The following is a 16,160-nucleotide window of genomic DNA, read 5'->3' on the forward strand; positions in this document are numbered from 1 at the left end:
TGGAGGCTTGAATAGGCTAATCACAATAATATTGGATGAAGTAATTTGTCATAATTTTTGTTTTGAAGCTTGTTTTGGAGTCAAAGTTAAGGTGTTACTTTAAGATCTGTACACAGTAAAAAAAACATAGTAATATTACATCTGGGAAGGGGTACATTTTTTATGTTAGAAAAATGCGTAATTTTACTTCTGAAAATGTGTAATTTTACCACTTTTCTGGTGTAATGCCACTTTTTCAGTCTAAATCGAGATAACATTATGACATTCAAGAGGTAACATTCAACCTTTCAAAATTACACCTTCCAAATGTACACTTTTTTTTACTGTGCAGAAATAATTCGATTAATAAAACATATAGTTGGTAATGGAGTAACACGTGAAAGTGAACTATTTAATAAAGCTGACAAGTATCTTTTAAGGAACACAAAAATGTTTTCTTGGTAATACGTCTCGTCAAGCGGTATACGCACTTCGGAAGGAACCGGTCAAGAAAAAAATCAAATGCACAGCTGCGGCAGCGCAAGCAAGTCAGAGAGGGTGAAGAAAAGCCCCAAGAAATCGCTCCCTCTCCTTTGTTCTGCTGTTCGTAAAGCTGTTTCTTGACCCCTTTCCTTCCGATCTGCATATTAGCCTTCATGTTTTAATTCCTGGGCACCCAATCTAATTTGTGGGCACCTCATCTTGTTTAGTCAATTATTTGTAAATAATTTTGCACAATAAATGTCAAATCTGTGTCTTAGATAATTTTCACATCAATTATCTTATTTATATGCTGGAGTCGATCCAAATAAAAAAATGAGAAATGAGCGTGCGCACAAGTAAAAATATGTTTTAATAAAAAAACGATTGCCATCTTATTTACAGCTTATTTAAGACCTAATTTTTTTTAAGACCTAAAAATTCCGTTCCTACTGAGCATGAGCATGAGCAGCATGAGCATGGTTGACTGCCAATGAGCTGCTACTCCGTTATTGACAGATCAGCTGAAGTTAAACAATGAATAAAAAATGATCAGTGGGAGCCAACCATCCGTTCACTGTTTAACCCCTGAAGACCCCGACTTTATTAGTCAATACCGGCGCCCTCCCAAGAAGCCTGCAGTTCAACAAAAGGGAGGAATGTTAGTCCGATAGTTGAAGTTGCAGACTCATCAAGCACATAGTTTTTCGCTATATACTTGTTGATACCGCTTGAGACCGTTGAATCCACAGCATCTCCTTCAAGCATCACGTGATTATTTTTTTTTGGGTTAGTAGGATAAGGTATTGGCTTTTCGATGCCTCCCGAGCTACGATGCTATGGGGAGGACTTTCATAACAAACCCGTCGGCGAGCCTTCCGAGCAACGATGCTATGGGAAGGTCTTTCTAATTAGCACACCAAAACACTCGCGCACAGGTATTTAAATACTGAATAAATGTAATTTTTCATCACGATTACCCAGACGACATTGATGATATAGGAAGGACTTTTTTACAGTCATTTACAGTAACACTTAAACTTATTTTAATGCAACATTTCACACGACGTCGTGCCTTCCGATCAACGATGATGTAGGAAGGACTTGAGCAAGCCAATCAGGATGAAAAACGAAATAAAATTCTTTTCTTTTCACACACAATGCCACATAATGCCACATAATTGACCGCGCGTCACCACCCAACAAATTGAACTGATTTTCTTCTGCTTGTGGGCAAGCCAACCAGGATGAAACACGAAATAAAATTCTCTTCTTTTCACACACAATGCCACATAATTGACCGCGCGTCACCACCCAACAAATTGAACTGATTTTTTTTCTGCTTGTGGGCAAGCCAACCAGGATGAAACACGAAATAAAATTCTCTTCTTTTCACACACAATGCCACATAATTGACCGCGCGTCACCACCCAACAAATTGAACTGATTTTCTTCTGCTTGTGGGCAAGCCAACCAGGATGAAACACGAAATAAAATTCTCTTCTTTTCACACACAATGCCACATAATTGACCGCGCGTCACCACCCAACAAATTGAACTGATTTTCTTCTGCTTGTGGGCAAGCCAACCAGGATGAAACACGAAATAAAATTCTTTTCTTTTCACACACAATGCCACATAATTGACCGCGCGTCACCACCCAACAAATTGAACTGATTTTCTTCTGCTTGTGGGCAAGCCAACCAGGATGAAACACGAAATAAAATTCTTTTCTTTTCACACACAATGCCACATAATTGACCGCGCGTCACCACCCAACAAATTGAACTGATTTTCTTCTGCTTGTGGGCAAGCCAACCAGGATGAAACACGAAATAAAATTCTTTTCTTTTCACACACAATGCCACATAATTGACCGCGCGTCACCACCCAACAAATTGAACTGATTTTCTTCTGCTTGTGGGCAAGCCAACCAGGATGAAACACGAAATAAAATTCTTTTCTTTTCACACACAATGCCACATAATTGACCGCGCGTCACCACCCAACAAATTGAACTCCTAAAAATTCCGTTCCTACTGAACTCAAAAAATCGTATGAAAAGTTGGATATTGAACTCAGAAAATCATGATTTTTGGTAAGGGTGTATAGAATATTAAGTGACTGGGAAAATGTTTCTTCGCAAGTACTGCGTATGAGCAATTCTCTACGAAATCGGTCTTTTTTCTTCAATTTTAATTTTTGTATTTTTTAATCCGGCTGAAACTTTTTTGGTGCCTTCGGTATGCCCAAAGAAGCCATTTTGCATCATTAGTTTGTCCATATAATTTTCCATACAAATTCGGCAGCTGTCCATACAAAAATGATGTATGAAAATTCAAAAATCTGTATCTTTTGAAGGAATTTTTTGATCGATTTGGTGTCTTCGGCAAAGTTGTAGGTATGGATACGGACTACACTGGAAAAAAAATACACGGTAAAAAAATTTGGTGATTTTTTATTTAACTTTTATCACTAAAACTTGATTTACAAAAAACACTATTTTTAATTTTTTATTTTTTGATATGTTTTAGAAGGCATAAAATGCCAACTTTTCAGAAATTTCCAGGTTGTGCAAAAATCACTGACCGAGTTATGAATTTTAATCAATACTGATTTTTCAAAAATCGAAATTTTGGTCGTAAAATTTTTCAACTTCATTTTTCGATGTAAAATCAAATTTGCAATCAAAAAGTACTTTACTAAAATTTTGATAAAGTGCACCGTTTTCAAGTTATAGCCATATTTAAGTGACTTTTTTGAAAATAGTCGCAGTTTTTCATTTTTTTAAATTAGTGCACATGTTTGCCCAGTTTTGAAAAAAATATTTTTGAAAAGCTGAGAAAATTCTCTATATTTTGCTTATTCGGACTATGTTGATACGACCTTTAGTTGCTGAGATATTGCAATGCAAAGGTTTAAAAACAGGAAAATTGATGTTTTCTAAGTTTCACCCAAACAACCCACCATTTTCTATCGTCAATATCTCAGCAACTAATGGTCCGATTTTCAATGTTAATATATGAAACAATTGTGAAATTTTCCGATCTTTTCGAAAAAATATTTTGGAATTTTCAAATCAAGACAAACATTTTAAAAGGGCGTAATATTGAATGTTTGGCCTTTGTGAAATGTTAGTCTTGATTTGAAAATTCCAAAATATTTTTTCGAAGAGATCGGAAAATTTCACAAATGTTTCATATATTAACATTGAAAATCGGACCATTAGTTGCTGAGATATTGACGATAGAAAATGGTGGGTTGTTTGGGTGAAACTTAGAAAACATCAATTTTCCTGTTTTTAAACCTTTGCATTGCAATATCTCAGCAACTAAAGGTCGTATCAACAAAGTCCAAATAAGCAAAATATAGAGAATTTTCTCAGCTTTTCAAAAATATTTTTTCAAAACTGGGCAAACATGTGCACTAATTTAAAAATGAAAACTGCGACTATTTTCAAAAAGTCACTTAAATATGGCTATAACTTGAAAACGGTGCACTTTATCAAAATTTCAGTAAAGTACTTTTTGATTGCAAATTTGATTTTACATCGAAAATGAAGTTGAAAAATTTTTACGACCAAAATTTCGATTTTTGAAAAATCAGTATTGATTAAAAATTCATAACTCGGTCAGTGATTTTTGCACAACCTGAAATTTCTGAAAAGTTGGCATTTTATGCCTTCTAAAACATATCAAAAAATAAAAAAAATTAAAAATAGTGTTTTTTTGTAAATCAAGTTTTAGTGATAAAAAGTTAAATAAAAAAATCACCAAATTTTTTTTACCGTGTATTATTTTTTTCCAGTGTAGTCCGTATTAGAGACCCTAAATAGGGAGACTGGTCTAAGCTGGCTAAATCGATCTGGCAACGTATGTTTTGAGCTTGGCAACACTGATAAGTTTTGCTGGGCGTAAAGGCAAATGCTTGTTTGGATACGTCAAACTCGTGTCTGTTTGGGTACGTCAAATTCACTTCGACCAGTCTCCCTATTTAGGATCTCTAGTCCGTATCCATACCTACAACTTTGCCGAAGACACCAAATCGATCAAAAAATTCCTTCAAAAGATACAGATTTTTGAATTTTCATACATCATTTTTGTATGGACAGCTGCCGAATTTGTATGGAAAATTATATGGACAAACTAATGATGCAAAATGGCTTCTTTGGGCATACCGAAGGCACCAAAAAAGTTTCAGTCGGATTAAAAAATACAAAAAAAAATCGAATGACCGAAATCCTAGAGAACTGCTCGTATACAACAACACAGACATTAAAATTTATGATACAGATCTTTTGGCCCACATCATGGCATCACTGTTTTAGTACGCTCGCAAATCTAGTACCTCATTTCCGAATGTCACTTACAATCTGTCAAAATAGTTTGTTTACGTCTAGCAATCTTTCGTCACAATTTCACAACACAAAATTTAAAATGGTATTTCAGAATTATTTCACTCTTAAAAATCAAATTAACTCATGAATACTCCCTCCCCACACACCAGTCATCATCCATCATTCTAGCCGGGTTAGGGCTGGCCGCGCTCGGCTACGGCGGCCGGGCGCTGATGCGACAGATGCCGAACGCCGCCAGCAAGATGCAGGAAGCGCTTCAAAATCTGCCCAAGTTCGACGCCGAATCGATGGCCAACTCCAAGTACTACCGGGGCGGGTTCGACGCCAAAATGAACAAACGGGAAGCGTCGTTGATTCTGGGCATCAGTCCGTCGGCGTCGAAAATTAAGGTAAACATTAGGTACCTGATGGTGCGCATAGATTACGTAACGTAGGCTTGGCGGTTTTATAGAATGCTTACAGAAGAACACCGCTGACTTGATAGTGAGTGCCTTATTGTGTAGTGTCTAAATGCCAGGGTTCTTCTGTACTTGTTATTTCGTGTTATTTTATTTAGTTTTTTTTTATTGCTCAGCGTCTTGAATTTGTTTCAACAAATTAAACTTTTTTTTTTATTTTCAGATAAAGGACGCCCATAAGAAAATTATGTTGCTCAACCATCCGGACAGAGGTGGCTCACCGTACCTAGCGGCAAAAATTAACGAGGCGAAAGATTTCATGGACAATGCGAAATAGTTTTCAAGCTAGAATAAGATGTTGTGTAAATATTCTCAAAAAATTTGTCATAGGATAATATAGATGCATTGATTGCAGCTCTTAATCTTGGTGTTTGTAACTACGGGAACAGCATGCCATTCTATCAAGCACCTAATATTGGCATATCAGTGCATTGTCGTTCTATTACTGCTTTTGAAATGCGATCTTGCTGAAATCTTGCTATAACAGTTCAGTAGGAGGTGAGCAATCATGTTTCAATAAAAGATTAACCAAATAGGTTGAGAATCAGCTATCTGGACGTAAATAGGAACGCCGGAAAATAACCTGCCAAACATAACGTGATAATTATTTATTTATTGGAATTTTAGTGGTCCTAAAATTAAGCTTAGATTGCTGATACAGTAGTTGTTCGGTAACTGGGCGTTGTTTAACTGGGCTGCTTTTTAACTGGGCGCTCGATAACTGGGCCGTAACCCAGTTAAAAAGCAGACAAACGTCAAAAAACCAAAACAAACCAAAATGACCGAGGGGTTAATGGATGCAAAAGTCATATTCAATAAATAAAAAAACTTTTTTCAAACTTTTGTTTAATTTTAAGTTACAATTGAAGAAAAATGAAAAGTAAGCATTGTAAATAAATTTGATTTACTTTTATTTTTATATTTCATCTGGAAAATATTATGCATCGGTGGTCACCTCGTTATTTTTTGTTCAGCCCAGTTAACGAGCAACATTCGGTGAATGGGCTACGTTCTCAGCCCAGTTACCGAACAACTACTGTATTATTGTTTACAGCGATAAAGCTTATTTTTCTGAGTACAATGACCCTTTGTACGACCACAAAGAGTTTAAAATGGATTTTTAAATCAATTTTGAAAAATTAACCTCGCGATCCTTCTTGACAGAAAAGCTCCTACTTGACAGCTCGTTCCAAGGGGACTATAGTTGATCCACCGGAAAAATGTTGTCTTGTCAAAAAAAAATTGCATTAAAATGAAAAAAAGTGATCAGAAATTGTTTTTAATCGTGTTTTTTTACCGTTATACGTAAAAATTGATATAGGGCTTTAGTACCCAATTTGGGTACAACGGTAAAAAAACACGATTAAAAACAATTTCTGATCACTTTTTTTCATTTTAATGCAATTTTTTTTGACAAGACAACATTTTTCCGGTGGATCAACTATAGTCCCCTTGGAACGAGCTGTCAAGTAAAAGCTTTTCTGTCAAGAACAGGCCCGTGATACTGACGTAGCTTGCTGAAGCCGCCACCAAATGTTTGGTGGCGCTGTTTCGGGAATAACATTTCAGAGGGGCACAAATCAAAATATAATAAGTCTCCCGCATAGTCAACAACCATACAGTCACCATTTGTCGAATGATTTTTCCTAAATGATCTTGATAATACACCAAATAGGGTGCAACCGTACATTTTCCATTCCCCAAACAATCCTACAATTTATTAAATAGGTCGTTAGGTAATGTTACAATACATTTTTACAAGGGATTTTTTTCGTGGATCATAGTCATACCCTACCCCAAACTGTTCAATTCTTATTTTATGTGAACCGTACCACAAATTAATAAAATATGATTTTAAATGGTGAACTGCTTTACCGACACTTACCGACACCATTTGAAAAGGGAGGAGCCAAAAAATAAACTTTACAAATGTTCTGGGAACTATGGATTTAACGGGAATGGTAAGTATATGATTATTAATGGTGAGCGTTTTTTTTTGTAATGTCCGGGATTTGTTACCGTTTGATGATGATGTCTCCTGTTGATTCTTCCGTGGTGCTGCCGCCTTATCTAATTGAGCTATCTCAGTTACATTACGTTTGGCGGTTTAAAATGCATTTTATTATGAAATGTGGCCTCAAAATTTATCATAAATATATCGTAACATGTATGGTAGAACCATACAAATAAATTATAGACCAATCACATGGCGAACAGTTATCGTTCTGATAATGGTCAATCAATTGATTAAATTATTTGGACTTATAAAAATTATCACGAAAATAAATTAGCTTTACATACAAACTATATGGCAAACAGGTATATCGTTCCATGAATTGTTGAACAATGGTTTGAATTGTTGGGACTTAGGAAAATTTTCGCTGAATTCAGGTATATCGTTCCATGAATTGTTGAACAATGGTTTGAATTGTTGGGACTTAGGAAAATTTTCGCTGAATTCAGGTATATCGTTCCATGAATTGTTGAACAATGGTTTGAATTGTTGGGACATAGGAAAATTTTCGCTGAATTCAGGTATATCGTTCCATGAATTGTTAAAGTATTATTTGAATTATTCGGACTTAGGATTTTTTTTTTGCTGTAGTTCAATTGGCTCAATCATACAATACCTGTTTCAAATAATCCTAAGCGTTTGGCGAACAGTTATATCGTTCCATGAATTGTTGTACAATTGGGTACTAAAGCCCTACACAGCTAAAAAAGTAGTAATCCAGCTGCGTGTAAAAGGCCTGGGTGTAAAATAAATATTGCATTATTTTATGCAATTTTACGTGATTTTACACCCTGAAACATATAGCCCATCAGTATGGGAAACCTACTTGACTGAAATGTCAAGCTCATAAATGCGTTTATCCTTACAGCTCTTTACCGGTCTGATGGCCGAGTGGGCTAAGGCGCCAGTCCTTACTGTTGGTGCTGGGTTTGAATCCCGTCGGTTGCAACTTTTTTTGTGTTTGCAAAAATTGTACATGCATTGTGTAATATTAAGTGTTTATTTTGACGAAGGTGATGTGCATGCTTTGATATGCGATTTTACCATCGGATTTTTTGCTGTGTATGTCAATTTCTATGTACAACGGTATAAAACACGATTAAAAACCATTTCTGATCACTTTTTTTCATTTTAATGCAAATTTTTTTTTGACAAGACAACATTTTTTCGATGGATCAACTATGGTCCCCTTGGAACGAGCTGTCAAGTAGGAGCTTTTCTGTCAAGAAGGACCGCGAGGTTAATTTTTCAAAATTGATTTAAAAATCCATTTTAAACTCTTTGTGGTCGTACAAAGGGTCATTGTACTCAGAAAAATAAGCTTTATCGCTGTAAACAATAATATCAGCAATCTAAGCTTCATTTTAGGACCCAATTGTTTGGATTATTGGGACTTAAGAGTTTTTCGCTGAGCTTCAAGTTGGAAATACTACGTCGGCTATGGTACCCTTATGTTTTAACAATAGCTGTTCCGAAAAATCCTTACCATATGGCGAAAAGTTATATTTCTCCATGAATTGTTGAACAATTGTTTGAATCATCGGGACTTAAGAAAATTTTCGCTAAAATTAATTTTTGGCTCAATCATACAAAAACTGTTTGAAATAATACCAAACATATGAGGAATAATTATATCGTACCATTAATTGTTGTGCAATTGTTTCAATTATTAGGACTTAGGAAATTTAGGAAATTTTCCGCTTAGGTTTCTTTGACTGAATCATACCGAGTATCATAACTTTTATCATACCGGCTACAGTACTATTATGTTCTAACAATAGCTGTTTCGAACCATCCTAATCGTATGACGAATAGATACCGTTCATTAAATTGTAGGAAAAAAAATCAACCATTCGAATATGTCAAGATAAGTGTAACAATTCGGGAAATAGTACCATTTTAATTTTGTTATATGGTCGTGACATTATATCAACAATATCACAAATGGTAACCATACCAGAAATAATTTTCTTATGATTTCGACAGTTTCACCTTTGGTATTTGATTATGCGGGCTTATTTAATTTTTTGGAAAATAATCCTGTAGCTGCTCATATTGATTCTTTTCATTAAAATAAACCATAAATGCCGAAAACAACAATATATGTTTAGCATCAGGTCTCAGGCAAAGCTTCCCAGCAGGTGTTTATTTCAAATCCTCTGAAATGTCTTCCGCAAATTCTTATTTGGCCAATGAACTTACAGATCATCATAATGTTAATTTAAATCTACAATTTGAGGCAGTTGAGCTCAACCATGTTGTTGGGAAACCTTAAAGCGAGTCCACGAACGCATGTTTTTGAGTCAAACAAACCAACTTCTATGGTACCCCGTGGTTTGAATGTGTTGGTAAATTTTCGACAAGAAAGCCAGAACAGCTGTTTTTAGACATAAAAGTTCAAATTTAGAAACTAATTTTGTTGTTTTGTGTCTATTCCTACTGAAACAAATTAAAAAATATTCAAATATTGTGCAAAAACATTGCTAAAATCACTTCTCAATTCACCCCATGTGTCTCGATTTGCCCCGGATAATGGTACACATTTAATTTCATTTTAACTAACGAAACAAAAATAAAGAAAAAAAATATTTTCGTCCTTTCGATTTTGCGCCCTTTTCGTCATGTTACTCCCCATAATTTTGACACTAGACACCAACACTTTGGTACTTTTTAGGCTTCAGTGACATTGTATGCAGATGACAGCCGAAGCATCCCCGTGGTCAAGAAGGATCGCGAGGTTAATTTTTCAAAATTGATTTAAAAATCCATTTTAAACTCTTTGTGGTCGTACAAAGGGTCATTGTACTCAGAAAAATAAGCTTTATCGCTGTAAACAATAATATCAGCAATCTAAGCTTCATTTTAGGACCCAATTGGGAATATTATTGTTCATAACGTGATAATTATTTATTTATTGCATTTTTAGGGGTTTAAAATTAAGCCTAAATTGGGAATATTTTTGTTCACAACGACAAAGCTTATTTTTCTGAGAACAACGAACCTTTGTACGGCCGCAAAGGTTTGAAAATTTGTTTTTAATTCAATTTTGAAAATTAACTTCTCGAATCTTCTTGACAGAAAAAAAAGTTTTTTTGTGTGTTTTTTTTTTTTGCCCAATTTCTGTACTCAACTTTTCTTTATCGTAGAGGGCTAATATTTGGCATGAGTCAATCTGATTCATCAAAATCGGAGCACCTCGAACAAACCAAACAAAAATTTCCAAAAACTGCATCCCAATTGCTTTACTGTAAATATAACAAATTTTATACTGAACGTTAACAAATTCGAGCCAAACATTTCATTAGGGCACAAAACCAAAACGTAAACATTCGGAATTATTCCACTATTCCATTTATTAGTACACTCCCTACATGCCCTCCAAGAATCAGATTGATAGCAAACAATTTACCATTGAAAAAATTAAAAACACAAAAGGGCACATAACAATTTTCACTCCAAACCAAACAAAAATGTTAATATGTGCCCTTTTGTTTTTCGTAAGTCGCCCTATCATCAGTTAAGAGTGATTCTAGTACTTCCGGTGTACTAGAATTGCTGACAGTTCTGGCGTTACTCACCGTTACGAATGGTGTGACAATTAAATTCAGTGTTTTTCATCACTAAAAAAAATCCAAATTATTCCGTCAACACATTCGCTCGACACGTCGTGCTTCAGATCGTCCGGGGGAGTTTAAACGCAAAATTGGTTGAAAATCATAACATAAACAGGCTGTGATATTAAAATTAATTGGGTTGTTAAACTATTCAATTAAAATACAAACTAAAGTTGCTTCGACTTTTCAGGTGAGTTTGGAAAAAAGGGTTAAATTTGATCAAACAAAAAATTCGCCGGTTCTCGCTTTTTGGCGGACGTTTAATTTCCAGCGTGGCACTTTTTTATTTCTGGAAAGAACCAAAAGAGGCAGAAGGAGAAGAGAGCCAATAAACAGTTATTCCAGGCTACACCTTTACACTTGGTGGGCTATCTTATCTTATGGACACCGACATTGATTTCGTTCCAGACCAATCGCCAGACGACACCATCATGCGTAAGCTGCGGGGAGGCCAAACACGCGAAACGCGAAAACAGAAGCAGGAACGCCGCGAGGAGAACCAGAAGATTCAGCAGCAACTGAAAACGATTGTGCTGCCCATTTGTGGCGTTGTGTTCCTGTGCATTGTTGCGTATGTGTTTCTGAAAACGCGCCCGCGGTTCGAGGAGCTGTGAGGTTGAAGTTGTTTTTTTTTTCGTTTACCTGATTTGCAATATATATTTCGTGTTTTTGATTTTCTTTATAAGAGAGATGCATTTAGTTTTATGTACGATAGGCAGGCACAAAACAATAAAGTGATTAACTGTTCCGATTGAGAGGAATTATATTTACGTAAAATTGGATTTTTAATTAGCCTAAAGCAAGTCTGAGAAATCCACGAGGGAATTCGAAACAATCGAGTAAAGAAGAATGGTTAGAGTACGACGAGATATTTATTATAAAGTTGTGATTGTGTTTGTTGTATAATATAAAAAGTAATATTTTAACAAAATTTAACATTTTGGCCACTGTTTAATTAACCATGACTATGAGTGTAACGTTGTTTTAACTCTAGTAGGGACTGCGTTCAAGAACATTAACCATTCGAATGGGTAAGGTTTGTGTTTTAGACTGAAAATCCTGTAATCTATAACTTGTGGGTTTTTTCGTGCTACAGCAAGTGGGGAGTTGGAGAATAACTACTGTTTTAGGGGAGAAAATTTACATACACTATCAGAATCTCCGAGCTTTGCCACCTACATATCTGATCTTTAGCTAAACATTAAGGCCATTTATTTTTCGTGAGACAAACATCTTATCCACACCAAGCCCAAAATATCTCAATGGCACCCCTTTTGTGGCTCTGGTAAACGATTGTTACTTACGATTCGACCAAGCCAGAACAAGAGTGTCATTCAAGTGCTTTGTCTGCATCGAGTTTAAAATTGATTGACAAAGTTTAGAAATTTATAAATCGTTTGCGACGGATCCAATCTAATTCTATCACCTCAAAAGCGGCCCATTCAAATCTTCAAGCTAAACACCATGTTCAAAAACTGCTCGTAGTGGATGGTTATGACGCCGTCCTGATCCGTGTCGTACTGCCGGAAGGACGACGTCAGCGTGTACAAAATTACGCAGCACTGGATAAAATCATCGAACAAAATCGTCCCGTTTCCGTATCGATCAAACTTTCGAATCAGCGTGTCGTAAAGCCCGTCCGACAGGCGATATCCAAAGGCCGTCAGCGCCGCCTTCAGCTCGTTCTTGTCGATGTTTCCCGAGTTGTCCGTGTCGAACGAGCGGAAGCAGTTCTGCCAGTCCGTCACGTACTTCCACAGTGCTCCAAAGTCCTGGAAGTTTACGACGCCGCGGTTCGAGCGATCGAACATCCCAATCATGAGCCGGACCGTTTCCGGGTTGAACGGGTTCCACGTTCCGTTCGAAAGCGCCTGCTGTAGCTCGTCCTGCGATATGAACCCACTTCGGTCGCGATCGACCTTCTGGAAGATGTTCCACAGGAACTGCTGGTCTGGCATGCCGGCCATCTCGTTGTGTGTATTGATAGATGTCTAGCTACAACTAAAGATCGATTTTCAGTAAAAATCACCACAAAACAAGATCAAAAACCACTTACAAACTTAAAAAAAATCACAAATTTCTCAAGATTCGGATGCACTTGTTTTCACAAAACACGAAATAACTTCACTCTTCCGCAACCACTGACGTGCGAATGACTCATTTGACATCCCCAAAAGAACAGCGTGATTGATCAGGCGTTACGCGCGTTACCACTTTCACGGTGGGCCTAAATATCGTCAGCTGACTGATGATGGGGCACGTTCACGGGTGAGTTTGTTTTGAAGCGACACTATCATGGAACGTTTACGCAAGGAATAAGCGTGTTTTAAGGAGCGCAAATTTATTTAAACATGTGAAATAACTTTTAATCATGACTTTAGAAAGTAAATCTATTGCCTCCACGGATTTCGTGTACTGGTCTTCCTTGCTGGTGAGTTTTTATTCAAAAATCGAAAGACTTTCGCCCGATTGGCGTCTTTCTTAAAGTTTCAAATGTGCTGGAGTAGATCTTGCTGGGAGATAACCGAACAACCGCTGAAGCCGCGATAGGTAGTACAGTCCAAGTCAGAAAACAACGCTGGTTCGACGAGAAGAACGCAGCTTATGCGGTGAAGTAGATAGCCGCAACTGATGAGAACGTGGTGCGATACAAACAAGCGCTGAAACAGCAGATTACAGTCTTCAATGTAAAATGGAGCAGCTGTTCCGGCAGAACGACACGCGGAAGTTTTACAAGAAGGTTAACCAGCTATGCGCGCCACAAGCCAACACGTGTCGGGAAGCCGGCGTAAACCTTTTTATGGACAAAGGCGAGGTGTTGGATAGGTGGCAGCAGCTCTTTACAGAGACCTGAACGGCGGATTTGGAGACGATGAAGAAGGAGATCAGGCAACTGAAGAACAACAGGACCGCCGGCAAAGATCGGTTACCCTCTGAGCTCTTCAAATATGGAGGAGAGCAGTTGACGAGAGAGCTCCACTTGATGACTTCGAAGTTCTTGGTGGAGAAAACATTACCAAATGAATGGATGGCTGATATCGTATGTTCCATCTACAAAAAGGGTGATAAGCTGGATTGCTGCAACTATCGTGGCGTCACGCTCATTTGGGTGGGTTCCTAACAAGCTGGGTTCACACCAAATTTTCTCGCTCCAGCAGATCCTCGAAAAATGTCATGAGTACAACGTCGTCGGTACAACGTTCCCACACATCACAGACTCATCTATTTCAAGGCAGCTTACGATACAGTCGTCCGCAAACAGCTATGGCAGATTATGCACGAGAACGGTTGATTTTGGACCAAAATGATCCAAAGTAACGGTTAACAATAAAACATCAAATTGAAATAAATAATCTATTTTCCAGTCAGGTGCCGTGGCCGGTCTCGTCGTGGACATCGTCCTCTTCCCCATCGACACCGTGAAAACGCGCCTACAAAGCGAACGAGGCTTCATCCGGTCCGGTGGATTTCGCGGCATTTACAAGGGGCTCGCTCCAGCCGCCGCCGGAAGTGCCCCCACGGCGGCCCTCTTTTTCTGCACGTACGATGGGCTCAAGTCGCACCTTGGCAAGCTGGCCACGCAATCCCAACAGCCGTACGTGCACATGGTCTCGGCGGCCAGTGCCGAAATCGTGGCCTGTTTGATCCGCGTCCCGGTGGAAATCGCCAAACAGCGACGCCAGGCGCTGTCCCTCAAGTACAACTCGTCGTCGGCGGTGGAGATCCTGTACCATGCGTTCAAAACGGAAGGCATCCGACGGGGACTGTACCGGGGCTTCGGCACAACCATCATGCGGGAGGTGCCGTTTTCGTTCATTCAGTTTCCGCTGTGGGAGTATTTTAAGCAGAACTGGTCCTCGGCTACGGGGACGGCGCTGACGCCGGTTTCGGTGGCCATCTGTGGCGCGATAGCCGGTGGAATTGCCGCCGGGCTGACGACGCCGCTGGATGTGGCCAAAACGCGGATCATGCTGGCGGACGACGGGAATCGGACCGGAGTGTTCAGAGTGCTGCGGGGAATCTACCGTGAGCGGGGGATCAGAGGGTGAGTTCGCTCCAATGTTTCAATCCAGCGACTGTTCACCAAATCTAATTTTCCAGAATCTTTGCCGGCTTCGGTCCACGTGTGCTGTGGATCACGCTGGGCGGTGCCATTTTCTTCGGATTCTACGACCTTACCACGAGGCTGCTCAATTCGGACGAGTCAAAATAACTGGAACCAAAACACACGTGTGATGTGGAACAATAGTTTGAGCACGGCCAAAGCTTGGTGTGTATTTGTATTTAGAACGAGATTAGCTTAAATAGTAACAGAATAAACAAAATATGGGCAAAATGCAAATTATCACAAAACTTAGGACAAGTTTTTGGTGTTTCCTCCCTGTTCTTGAGAACTGAATCCATGTTTCTAAGTAACTTTTCTAATACTAGCGCGTGAGTAAATTCATAAATTACGATGGCAAGGTGTGATGATCTTAAGCGTACAGCTCGTTGCCGTTGGTGGCATAAGTCTTGCTGCTGTTAATGCCCTTGAAGAAGGGCTCGTCCAGCCTTAGCTTTCCCTTCAGCAGATGCTCCGTCTCCATATCGTCGTCGTCCTCCATGTCGGACGAATCGAACGTGAAGCTGGGCACGTACGGGTGTTTGGCGAAGATCTTATGCTTCCTTCTGGACATCAGATAAACCTGTAAAAGACAACGGTGAGTAACGATAGCATTATCTCCCCCCTCGATCACGCCCTCACCATTACTGATAGCAGCATCACTGTGATAAGAACCGCCAGCGGGATGAACAGAAAGTTAAGGCTCTCCGAGTTGCCAGGGTAGTGATTATCGGTCGCTCCCAACGTGGTGCCGCCCTCCGTCGTGGACGGTGACGCCGATAGCGATTGGTTTAAGCTGAAATTCGTGCCCATTTCTCCGTGCGAGCGAGCTTGGTGTTTGTGATTTATGGCCCCCCTTTTTCCCTCTTTTGTTTCACGACACAGCAGATAAGAACAATCTCCGGGAATTGTTTGATCAGATATTCGGTGGCGAAATTAGCGAACCATAACTTTCAACTTGAGGGCTTTTGTCCGGATTCGTTCAATACGCTCAACTGTGGTTTCACTTTTCACCTGAAGTGCAGTTAATTGAATTTGGTGCGGATAGAATTCCAGCGGAGGAAGAAAGTGCGCGATGAAAAGAGTTGCAAACAAGTGCACCGACGCAGAATGTTTACTGACTGGCACAGAGCACAATCGACCTCTTTTTGCCAGT

The 16,160-nt window shown here is 38.8% G+C and overlaps 5 protein-coding genes across 5 annotated transcripts; 3 read left to right on the forward strand and 2 right to left on the reverse strand.

Moving 5' to 3' along the window:
- The first annotated feature begins 4,814 nt into the window (after positions 1–4,814).
- On the forward strand, positions 4,815–5,636 carry LOC6040844 (mitochondrial import inner membrane translocase subunit TIM14). Its single transcript, XM_001850127.2, has 3 exons — positions 4,815–4,898; positions 4,966–5,205; positions 5,438–5,636. Exons 1-3 carry the CDS (start codon positions 4,818–4,820, stop codon positions 5,549–5,551), a joined length of 435 nt encoding a protein of 144 aa, XP_001850179.2. The 5' UTR covers positions 4,815–4,817; the 3' UTR covers positions 5,552–5,636.
- A 5,277-nt stretch (positions 5,637–10,913) lies between these two features.
- On the forward strand, positions 10,914–11,679 carry LOC6040843 (single-pass membrane and coiled-coil domain-containing protein 4 homolog). The gene is made up of 2 exons (XM_001850126.2): positions 10,914–11,092; positions 11,311–11,679. Exon 2 carries the CDS (start codon positions 11,334–11,336, stop codon positions 11,514–11,516), a length of 183 nt encoding a protein of 60 aa, XP_001850178.1. The 5' UTR covers positions 10,914–11,092; positions 11,311–11,333; the 3' UTR covers positions 11,517–11,679.
- Positions 11,680–11,758: 79 nt separating this feature from the next.
- Positions 11,759–13,110, reverse strand: LOC6040842 (programmed cell death protein 6). Its single transcript, XM_001850125.2, has 2 exons — positions 12,959–13,110; positions 11,759–12,903 (listed from the first exon to the last, which is right to left on the reverse strand). Exon 2 carries the CDS (start codon positions 12,867–12,869, stop codon positions 12,345–12,347), a length of 525 nt encoding a protein of 174 aa, XP_001850177.1. The 5' UTR covers positions 12,870–12,903; positions 12,959–13,110; the 3' UTR covers positions 11,759–12,344.
- Positions 13,111–13,159: 49 nt separating this feature from the next.
- LOC6040841 (S-adenosylmethionine mitochondrial carrier protein homolog) lies at positions 13,160–15,259 on the forward strand. The gene is made up of 3 exons (XM_001850124.2): positions 13,160–13,333; positions 14,268–14,947; positions 15,004–15,259. The coding sequence occupies exons 1-3, from the start codon at positions 13,274–13,276 to the stop codon at positions 15,113–15,115; spliced, it is 852 nt and encodes a 283-aa protein (XP_001850176.2). The 5' UTR covers positions 13,160–13,273; the 3' UTR covers positions 15,116–15,259.
- LOC6040840 lies at positions 15,136–16,127 on the reverse strand. The gene is made up of 2 exons (XM_001850123.2): positions 15,647–16,127; positions 15,136–15,587 (listed from the first exon to the last, which is right to left on the reverse strand). Exons 1-2 carry the CDS (start codon positions 15,815–15,817, stop codon positions 15,378–15,380), a joined length of 381 nt encoding a protein of 126 aa, XP_001850175.2. The 5' UTR covers positions 15,818–16,127; the 3' UTR covers positions 15,136–15,377.
- Positions 16,128–16,160: the final 33 nt, after the last annotated feature.

The sequence above is a fragment of the Culex quinquefasciatus genome, chromosome 3, assembly GCF_015732765.1.
Source record: "Culex quinquefasciatus strain JHB chromosome 3, VPISU_Cqui_1.0_pri_paternal, whole genome shotgun sequence".
NCBI classification, from domain to species: Eukaryota; Metazoa; Arthropoda; class Insecta; order Diptera; family Culicidae; genus Culex; species Culex quinquefasciatus.

Excerpts from the sequence above, each read along its gene's own strand:
- LOC6040844 (XM_001850127.2), top strand. The coding sequence starts at position 4,818 with ATGTCACTTACAATCTGTCAAAATAGTTTGTTTACGTCTAGCAATCTT. Across the intron at positions 4,899-4,965 it reads ACAACACAAAATTTAAAATG|TCATCATCCATCATTCTAGC; the intron begins GTATTTCAGAAT and ends CCCACACACCAG. Across the intron at positions 5,206-5,437 it reads CGTCGGCGTCGAAAATTAAG|ATAAAGGACGCCCATAAGAA; the intron begins GTAAACATTAGG and ends TTTTATTTTCAG.
- LOC6040843 (XM_001850126.2), top strand. The coding sequence starts at position 11,334 with ATGCGTAAGCTGCGGGGAGGCCAAACACGCGAAACGCGAAAACAGAAG.
- LOC6040842 (XM_001850125.2), bottom strand. The coding sequence starts at position 12,869 with ATGGCCGGCATGCCAGACCAGCAGTTCCTGTGGAACATCTTCCAGAAG.
- LOC6040841 (XM_001850124.2), top strand. The coding sequence starts at position 13,274 with ATGACTTTAGAAAGTAAATCTATTGCCTCCACGGATTTCGTGTACTGG. Across the intron at positions 13,334-14,267 it reads TGTACTGGTCTTCCTTGCTG|TCAGGTGCCGTGGCCGGTCT; the intron begins GTGAGTTTTTAT and ends TCTATTTTCCAG. Across the intron at positions 14,948-15,003 it reads CGTGAGCGGGGGATCAGAGG|AATCTTTGCCGGCTTCGGTC; the intron begins GTGAGTTCGCTC and ends CTAATTTTCCAG.
- LOC6040840 (XM_001850123.2), bottom strand. The coding sequence starts at position 15,817 with ATGGGCACGAATTTCAGCTTAAACCAATCGCTATCGGCGTCACCGTCC. Across the intron at positions 15,588-15,646 it reads TGATGCTGCTATCAGTAATG|GTTTATCTGATGTCCAGAAG; the intron begins GTGAGGGCGTGA and ends TGTCTTTTACAG.